At 42.0% G+C, this 10,756-nt stretch overlaps 1 protein-coding gene across 1 annotated transcript; it reads right to left on the reverse strand.

Moving 5' to 3' along the window:
* Positions 1-200: 200 nt before the first annotated feature.
* Positions 201-10,195, reverse strand: LOC118358708 (volume-regulated anion channel subunit LRRC8D-like). The gene is made up of 2 exons (XM_035736637.1): positions 9,999-10,195; positions 201-3,238 (listed from the first exon to the last, which is right to left on the reverse strand). Exon 2 carries the CDS (start codon positions 3,234-3,236, stop codon positions 711-713), a length of 2,526 nt encoding a protein of 841 aa, XP_035592530.1. The 5' UTR covers positions 3,237-3,238; positions 9,999-10,195; the 3' UTR covers positions 201-710.
* Positions 10,196-10,756: the final 561 nt, after the last annotated feature.

Here is a 10,756-nt window from a genome sequence, read left to right on the forward strand (position 1 = left end):
CACAGGAAGCCATGGAAAGCCACAATATAGTTCCTTAAACTGAGACTCATTTTAAAAAGTAAAATATGAATCTTTGGGGGTGCCAATAGTTTTGACACCTATATTTTTGAGATTTGTTTTGTTTTACTTGTTAAACCAAATCTACTTCTCTGAGCGATTGTATTAGTATAAAATTAAAATTAAAATTGCATACAATATAGTTCAGAATTTATATTCTTTATTTTATACATTCTTTTTGCTCATCTTTATCAAGGGTGCCAATAATCTGAGGCTACTGTGTCCCTGGTATCTATGAATTCTACACCACCATTAAGTTTCATTAAGAGGAGCATCCCTTTTCCTCTGAACATTGACTAATCATTTAGTGGTCTAACACAAACATTGCTGTCATTCTACAACTAACTCTCTGGAACCAGCTCCTTATTCTGGAATCAGCCGATCACTATGGAACTAACCTATCATTCTGGATCTAGACCATCATTCTAGCATTTTCCACAGTACCTGGAATCAACTCACCTGACTAGTTAGCACAGTGCCATTTTCTATAAGTTTAAACATCATCTGTTCGACGAGTCAGCCCTGAGCAAAATCCTTTATTCCAGTTCACATGCTGTAATTAAAAGAGTTGACTAGCTGGCTGTGTATGGACAGTTATTTCCACATTTTTGTAATCTCCTTCCTGTATGGGTAAAGTGACTGTCCTTCCACACTCACACCCCATTAGCAAATGGAACGTTGGCTTCCTGATTGATACTCTCCTTGACGTCAAGGGGGAGTGAGTCAAAGAGGTGGTCCTCCACCACCAGGCAGTTCCTGTGGAGGAGATGACACTGGCCAAGCTGGGCTGGCAGGCGGTCCAGACAGTTTCCCTTAAGCTCCAGGTTTGTTAGCTGCACCAGATTGCTTATCTTCTCTGGAAGGACAGAGATACAGTTGTGTCCCAGACATAGTGTCTTCAATTTGGTGCACTTGAACAGCTGCTTGGGTACCACCTCCACCTTGTTTCCTGTAATGGCAAAGTGCTGGAGGTTCTGCATGAAGCCGATCTCCAGAGGGATCACCACTATAGAGTTGTGGCTAACGTCCAGATACCTCAGCTTCAGCAGGTTAAACAAAGGTAAGGGCAGAGATTCAAGTTTGTTGTGCGAAAGGTAGAGGGACTCAAGGTTTTTGACGTGGCTTATGGACAATGGAATGGTGATGATTTTATTGTGCCACAGTTTAAGGCAGATCAGCCTATTGAGGTGCTGGAAGCTGATGACCTCCTCAATGGTGCGAATGTTGTTGGATTTCAGGTCCAGCTCCTGCAGGTTGGTCAAACTGAAAATAGCATGGGGAATCCTCTCCAGTTCACAATTGTGAAGCTCCAGTTCAGCTAGGTTCATCATTTTTTTCAAACTGTTCAGTACCAGGAGTTTAGTACCGTCATTATGTACAACCAGCTTGATCAGGTGTGGAGAGAGATCTGTTATGTTGGTTGGGACCTTCGTCAAGTTGCTTTTTAGATGCAGAATCTTCAGATGTCTCAGGTCTCTGAGAGATTCTAAACCAATCATCTTGTTGTTTTCAGAATTCAAATTGCCGACCAAGTATAGCTCCCTCAGACTTTTCAACAGGTACACCCAGGTGGGGATCTCAGCTACATCTGTAAACTTGACATGAAGGCACCGGAGGTGGTCACGAAGGAAACTGAACGCGGTCTGCTCAACTTTGGCAGGGCAGTGATAAAAGTGAAGCTCCTGAAGGTTGATCATCTGGGAGATCTTGGCTGTTATCCTGGCCTCTGGGATCAGCTCCAGCTTTAGGATCTCCAAATCGGTCAGATCGAAGACAGCATCTGGCAGACCTGACAGCATGAAGAGATGGAGCTCCAGTTTGTCCTGAGCGTTGCGGGTTACATGCTGTCTCAGTTTCTCAAAGGTCCACTCGTGATTCAAGCTAATCTCTCGCAGTTTATTCTCGCTGACTTCAGAGAGGAAGACACCAAAACGCTTCGAGTACAGCTGGTCATACTGATCGACCATGTGCAAGAGAAACGCAAAGTCGTTCTTCACGTCAGGAATGTCACTGAAACTACTCTCCTCTCTGACTTTCTCGAAAGAGTACTCCTTGAGAGGTCGTCGAAACAGCCAAAAGAGAGTGTATATACAGATTAGGCCATATATACAGACGAGGGAAATATAGCTGACAAGCAGCTTCCTTAACATGAATGCCATGTTATGTGTGCATTGGAATTTAGAGTATCCGGTTAAATGTTTTATGTCAGGCTCACACACATGGTCAAAGTCAATTGAAGCAACAAATGTCATTGTGTAACACAAGATCAAAATGAACTTCACGGTTTTGATCACAGTTTGAGCAACATAGAGCTTGTAGATCAAATCACTGTCTTCCACGTGGGCACGGAACTTCCTAACCTTTTCAAACAAGGCCTTGGCCTGTTCTCCATCTTTCTTGTCCAGTATGGTCATGCATGGGACTTCAATAACAGGCTTATCAGCAGTAAACTTGACCCCAGATTTAGCCAGCATCGGGGTGGACTGGTTAGGACTTCCCTCTTCACTGCTGGTTGAGAAATGTTTTGGTAGGGAATGGGCACCAGTGAGCCTTTGCTTATTCTCCTCAGAGTCCTCACATGCAGTCTCGGACAATGCCTTGGTCGTCCAAGGAGACTCAAAACACTTCCCCAGAATCCCCACAAAATGCTCTATTTTTGAACTAGTCTTTGGATATTTGAACCAAAAGTTACTGCTGACCATGAGGACGATGGTGTGTATGAGAGCAAGGTATGGGAAGTATTTTGAGTACCACGGGAGGGCAACGTGGTAGCACATCTGATTGACAAAAACATACTGCTGAAAGTCCAGGTTTGTCCTGACGCCTGTTGGCGGAGGTTGCTGTCCAACACCACCAAACTGTGCGAAGTGGATGACACTATCCGGTAGATCATTAATCATTAGGGGCGCTGCCGCTAGAGTCACACCGCTTCCTCCGTTCCCTGACCCTGACCCCTCCTCTGGCTGCGGTGTCGTGAAGCTGCTGGGGTCCTCTGGAGCTGGTTCCAGAACGGGAAGGCAAACCACCTGGTCTTTGGTTAATTGCATGGTTCCAGAAAATATGGCCAGCATCAGCATGACGACGCCCAGGTAGTCCATAAAGACGTCCCACCATGGTTTCAGGATCCGATAGGTCGGCTGGATGTCATTCAGGGCGGCTACCTCTGTGAGAGTAAACATCACTGCAACAGAAAACAGACATATTAATTAAACAGTGAATTGAAGATGAAGGGGAACAAACGGCAGTGTCTACCCCAGTACCTTTGTTATTATTTTTGCTTTGTGGACGAAAGGTTAGGTTCATCAAGCAGCGTGGTATAAAAAAAAAAAAGCAGGATTCCAGCACTCGACTTACCAAGACCATTGCCGAATAAGGCACACTGTCACCTGCTTTTATCGTAAACCCTGAGGTCGTACCACCCAGCACATCAAGAAGGGAGTGTATTTCATACCGAACCTCTCCCTTGAGATAACTACATCATGATTTCAATGGTAGAGTTGAACTGCTAGGGGCAAAAAAAGTTAGATTTACTACAAAAATACCTAAATATATCACTTTGTGGTCAAAATGAACACCAGAATTGACATATTTCACTATAACTAAGCCTTCAACTTTTGATTTCAATGAGAAAAAAATATTTTTTTATTAAATTTACTCTTAAAAGTTATGGCCCATGTTATACAAAGAAATTGGCATAGTAGGCAATGTAACCAATCACATCCCTCATTTCAGTTGTATTATAGCACATCCTACAAATTACCAGCAGAGGGCAACCATTTTGAATCCATTTCACATTCACTCTGTTGGTAATACTTACAAATTGGATCCTAACTCTAAAAGTAGCAGAGATCCCACTCTGGAACTTTAATATGATAATGATTTACTTTGTTTTACCTATTTTCTATTGATATTGTTTTGTATATACAGTGCCTTCGGAAAGTATTCAGACCCCTTGACTTTTCCCACATTTTGTTACATTACAGCCTTGTTCCAAAATTGATTGAATTAAAAATCCTGAGCAATGTACACACAAAGCATAAACCGTTTATTAGACATTTTTAGAAATGTATAAAAAATCTAATCAGAAACACCTTATTTGCATAAATATTCAGACCCTTTGCTATGAGCCTCGAAATTGAACTCCGGTGCATCCTGTTTCCATTGATCATCCTTGAGATGTTTTCAAAACTTGATTGTAGTCCACCTGTGGTAAATTCAATTGATTTAACATTATTTGGAAAGGCACACACCTGTGTATATAAGGTCCCACAGTTCAAAAACCAAGCCATGAGGACAAATGAATTGGCCATAGAGCTCAAGAGACAGGATTGTGTCGGGGCACAGATCTGTGGAAGTGTACCAAAAAAAATCTGACCATTGTAGGTCTGCAAGAACACAGTGCCATACATATTTCTTAAATGGAAGAAGTTTGGAACCACCAAGACTCTTCCTAGAGCTGGCCGCCCGGCAATCTGGGGAGAAGGGCCTTGGTCAAGGATGTGACCAAGAGTTCCAGAGATCCTCTGTGGAGATGAGAGAACCTTCCAGAAGAACAACCATCTCTGCAGCACTCCACCAATCAGGCCATTAAGGTAGAGTGACCAGATGGAAGCCACTCTTCAGTGAAAGTCACAACAGCCAACTTGGAGTTTGCCAAAAGCAACCTTAACAATCTCAGACCATTTGAAACAAGATTCTCTAGTCTGATGAAACCAAGATTGAACTCTTTGGCCTGAATGCCAAGAGTCACGTCTGGAGGAATCCTGGCACCATCCCTACAGTGAAGCATGGTGGTGGCAGCAGCATCATGTTGTGGGGATGTTTTTCAGCGGCAGGAACTGGGTGACTAGCCAGGATCGAGGCAAAGATGAACGTAGCAAAGTACAGAGAGATCCTTGATGAAAACCTGCTCCAGATCGCTCAGGACCTCAGATTGGGTATGAAGGTTCATCTTCCAACAGGACAACGCAGGAGTGGCTTCAGGAAAAGTCTCTGAATGTCCTTGAGTGGGCCAGACAGAGCCCGGCACTGAACCCGAATAAACATCTCTGGAGAGGCCTAAAAATAGATGTGCAGCAACACTCCCCATCCAACCTGACAGAGCTTGAGAGGATCTGCAGAGAATGGGAGAAACACCACAAATACAGGTGAGCCAACTTTTAGCATCATACCCAACAAGACTCGAGGATGTAATCGCTGCCAAATGTGCTTCAACAAAGTACTGAGTAAAGGGTCGGAATACTTGAATGAAAAATGAAATATAATTTTTAAATTAGCAAAAATGTCTAAAACCTGTTTTTGCTTTGTCATTATGGTGTAGTGTGTAGATTGATGAGGGAAAAAAATAATGTAAACAATAAAGCTGTAACCTAACAAAATATGGGAAAAGTCAAAGGGTCTGAATACTTTCTGAAGGCACTGTTCCATTAAAATTATGCTGATTCATGACTTTGACAGGTTGATAAAAACTGCCTGCCTGTCCGTCTCATCCCGACACGTTCATTACTATGTGACAGCTTTTGATCGAAAATTGAAACAATAAGGTTTATACAAATCTCCGCTGTTGAAAACTAAATGTTAGTCGAAGAGAAATGTGAGATAATGTCTAGATGCTTTTTAGAGTGGAGATCGAGTTCTTAAATTGCCTTGCTGGGCTGATGAGACAGTGGATTGCGCAGTCAGATGGACCAGAGTAAATAGGTATTTTTACATCATAAATTTAACCGGTGGTAACTTGTGGAATAGACACAGGCTGGAATGAAGTTTTAACCAATCAGCATTCAGGAATAGACCCAACCGTTGTATAAAAGGCAACTATTGCACAATCCAGGTGTGCAAAGCTCTTAGAGACTTACCCAAGAAGACTCACAGCTGTAATTGCTGTCAGAGGTAAATGTAAACTCAGCAAAAACACCTCTCACTGTCAACTGCGTTTATTTTCAGCAAACATAACATGTGTAAATAGTTTTATGAACATAACATTAAACAACTGAGACATAAACTGAACAAGTTTCACAGACATGTGACTAACAGAAATTGAATAATGTGTCCCTGAACAAAGGGGGGGGGGGGTCAAAATCAAAAGTAACAGTCAGTATCTGGTGTGGCCACCAGCTGCATTAAGTACTACAGTGCATCTCCTCCTCAGGGACTGCACCATATTTGCCAGTTCTTGCTGTGAGATGTTACCCCACTCTTCCACCAAGGCACCTGCAAGTTCCCGGAAATTTCTGGGGGGAATGGCCCTAACCCTCATCCTCCAATTCAACAGGTCCCAGATGTGCTCAATGGGATTGAAATCCGGGCTATTCACTGGCCATGGCAGAACATTGACATTACTGTCTTACAGGAAATCACACACAGAACAAGCAGTATGGTTGGTGGCATTGTCATGCTGGAGGGTCATTTCAGGATGAGCCTACAGGAAGGGTACCACATGAGGGAGGAGGATGTCTTACCTGTAACGCACAGCGTTGAGATTGCCTGCAATGACAACAAGCTCAGTCCGATGATGCTGTGACACACCGCCTCAGACCATGACGGAGCCTCCACCTCCAAATCGATCCCGCTCCAGAGTACAGACTCGGTGTAACACTCGACGATAAACGTGAATCCGACCTTCACCCCTAGTGAGACAAAACCGCGACTCGTCAGTGAAGGGCACTTTTTGCCAGTCCTATTTAGTCCAGCGATGGTGGGTTTGTGCCCATAGGCGACGTTGTTGCCGGTGATGTCTGGTGAGGACCTGCCTTACAACAGGCCTACAAGCCATCAGTCCAGCCTCAGCCTATTGCAGACAGTCTGAGCACTAATTGAGGGATTGTGCATCCCTGGTGTAACTCGAGCAGTTGTTGTTGTTGCCATCCTGTACCCGTTATGCAGGTGTGATGTTCGGATGTACCGATCCTGTGCAGGTGTTGTTACACATGGTCTGTCACTGCGAGGACGATCAGCTGTCCGACCTGTCTCCCTGTAGCGCTGTCTTAGGCGTCTCGCAGTACGGACATATGGCCACATCTGCAGTCCTCATGCCTCCTTGAAGCATGCCTAAGGTATGTTCACGCAGATGAGCAGGGACCCTGGGCATCTTTCTTTTGGTGTTTTTCTAGACCTTAATTGCCTACCGGATGTATGGTTAATGTCTTAACCTCTCTGGGATATTCGGGACATTTCAAATGTTGCTACATAAGACCGAATCCAAGTGGTGAGTCACATATGAAATCATGTAGTCACTTTTCCATATGTGTTATTTCATAATTCTGATGTCTTCGCTATTATTCTACAAATGTAGAAAATAGTAAAAATAAAGAAAAATACTGGAATGAGTATGTGTCCAAACGTTTGACTGGTACTGTATATATTTAACTATAACCTGCTGCTGACTATCAGGTAGTGAGCAGGGTGTTACTGAGTGACTGAGTGAGTGACTGAGTGGTGGGAAAGGCCAGAGCAGTGTGTGTGCATTGAAAGAACTGGTTGAGAGTGCTGCAGCAGAGGCAGCTTGTGTCAAGGAGAAAGAGTAGCACACTCGCACATTGTAACAACTTTTTACCATTTGTGGGTAGGCTATTTAGGAGACACCCTTTTCCATAAAAAAATGAATGAGCTAGAACTGATATAACAGTGACAAAGCATTGGAAAAGAACTTAAGGCACACTAGAGCTCTTTAGATCAAACCACCTCTGAGTGAATTTAAGTAAACTGCATTCAAAATGTCAACTTTTCTTATGGATAACCGTATCAAGCTAAGGGTTTTACTCATGCTCAGTTCTAGGGTCTGGAGCGCTGTGTAAGTGGAAATTTGAAATGGAAGTTATGGAACTCCCTCGTGTGCTTCTCTTAAATGGGAAAAAGTCCCCAATTAAAATGTATTTAAAATGTGGAGAATGATAGGCCACATTTGCATTTGTTGGCCATCAAAGGCTATTCATTTCTATGCCATTTGTAAGCTACTGTTGCCTACCATATGATAAAGTACAATAAATATGTTGAAATGTTGATATCGCTGGAGTCATTGCAAATCAATTTGTGCCACTCGTGTTGCCTACCTGGAGCTGGCAAACAGATGTAATAAATAGCCTTTAACTCAGTTTTTAGTTGTAGTCTTGTGATATTATGTAATTGTTAATGGCCATGTTTAGTTAAATTGGAAGTTATCAATTGTGATCATGGTCACAGCTCTATCGCAAATGTATCATTCTCCACATTTAAATGTCAGTTTCGTTGTGTTCTTTTCCCTGAAATTAGATGTTGGCCTTTCAGGGGCTATAGCCTACCTGCATCTAGCTCAGCAAACCTTGGCAAAGTTGAATTGCAATTATAAACCCAGATTTTTGCCAATAGCCTATGCCTATTGTACTAACAAGTACATTTCGTAAACAGGCCATTTATAACGGTTTGTGGTCTTAACATCTGCCACACAATGAAGGCACAATTGCCAGAAAATAGCCTAACATTTGTTTTTTGAAGTTCGTCCAAGTGTTTCTTGCAGAGATTGAGATCCTCTATCCAACTTTCCTCATTCAAACTCTCCTGTCGGAATTATCTATAGTTATGCACATGCACAAACAGGATTTATTTACAATTATAAACTGGGTGGTTTGATCCCTGAATGCTAATTGGTTGAAAGCCATGGTATATGGTAACATGGGAATGACAAAAAAACAACACTTTTACCATTTTAATTACACTGTTAACCAGTTTATAATAGCAATAAGGCTCCTCGGGTTTTTGTGGTATATTGGCCATATACCACACCTCCTAGGACCGTATTGTTTAATCATAGCAGTCAAAACAAGTTAAATCGACATCCATTGATGGAAAATGATCTGGAGAGATTAATAAGGGCAATTTATCTTTTCTCTTGACACATTCTTAAACTTTCAAGAATTATTATTTTGATGGAAAACCAAATTTTTCTTCCTAGCCTTAATCGTTAAAAATGAAGTAGACATTCCTTAATTCGCTCGTTAATGGTATGGAAAAAAAAGTATACAAGGATAAATGTTGCAACTCTGCGCTGAAAACATTTTTGGGGACTGGTTTTCAGAGGTCATTGGCTAGAGATTTTCGCTAGACCTGGCAACACTGCCCACAATCAAAAGAAACCATGTTTGTGGTACCTAGATGCCCTTGCAGGCTTCTGTATTCAAACTGATGGACCACATGCAAATGCTGTAGGCTCGTCAGAGATTACAAATATACCTGGTTTACATTGTCATATCACAGTCAAGGCTAAAAACTGCGTAATCTACACATCAGCTATGCTATAGTTTATATGGACCTTATATTATGAACAGTTTCGGGTACTACTGTGTTCCAAAAATGATTAAGTAGCCTACACGTCATATGAAATTGCATAGGCTTACCCACCACCTCCTAGATTTAACATAGGCTAGTGTCATATTAAAAAGATGAGAACACAGCGTGATAAAGAACTCCCTGTTTTATATAGTAGGTCAAACTGGATATAGCTATCCCACAACATCGGCTGCGCACTGGCACGGGATGCACATGAATGGGCTCCAAATGTGACACAGCATTTCTGCTCGGAAAAGTCTCAACTGGATCCTCCAGATGTCTAACTCTGACGTCACCCAATTGACGTTGCAATTTAACACGGTAGGGGTTATGGTTAGGATACGAGTTCAGGCCTGGATTTAGTAGGCTATACAAAACCAAAAATGTATAGGCTACAGTAGGCCTAGCCTACTCTTGATTTCTGGACAGCGTGTTAACGTTACATATTGAAATGTAACACGGCATAGCCTTCTCTATAGCAGCCTTATTGTAGCCTCTTCCAGTACGAGTTTTCTTAATGAGTGGGTACACATTATTTTGTGACAACACATATATATACATATGGTGCCGCTATATATACAGAAAGGCATTGCATAACATTCTTGGAGGTTTCTGAGACGAGATAGGTTACGCATACGCACCTTCAATTAATTTATGGGTCCCGTTGCCTCGATACTTCAGCCGAAAAATGATAATTATTGGTGCGTCCCATGATTCGATGAGGTAAACAAAGACGAAATGCTTACGTTCTAGTCAACCGTACTGCTGAACAGACACTAAGCTGATTAGAAAATTGCTTTGGTTCTGTTTCCTCCATAGCGACATGCTGCGGCCATGAAGGTTGGTTGCAGCATGGGACACAGAGTGCACAGGAAATAAATATTTAATGTATCCTAGGCTAGTCCAATAGCTTTACCGAACCATCTTTGGTATTACTGTATCAACCAATCATGTCTCAAAAACAAGACAAGTCTCAACTCTGCTGCCAGTCAGGCAAAGGTGTGAAGTGTAAACTAAAGCCTGTAGGGCACACACACAATATATATACAATATCCTTATGCAAAACCACTCATTGACTGTAAACCAATTATAAAAGCTTGGTTGTATTACATTGTCATAACTAACATATAATCTATGATATTTTTTTTATTTTTTTTACAGGAAAGCTATTGCTGCATAATCTGTTTTGGTTTGATAGGAGATTTTGTTAACTATTTATTTTAGTCCTATATAGGGAAAGTAATTTACTCCACTGGATTATTTTGGTACACCACTCAAAATAAAAATAAAAGTGCATTTCTGGCACCCTCCACAGATCCACAGATCCAGCAGCCTAATCAGCTATGATCAGTCCATGACAAGCAGTGACATTTCAAAGCATTATTTTCTTACATCAGTT

The sequence above is a fragment of the Oncorhynchus keta genome, chromosome 26 (assembly GCF_023373465.1).
Source record: "Oncorhynchus keta strain PuntledgeMale-10-30-2019 chromosome 26, Oket_V2, whole genome shotgun sequence".
NCBI lineage: Eukaryota > Metazoa > Chordata > Actinopteri > Salmoniformes > Salmonidae > Oncorhynchus > Oncorhynchus keta.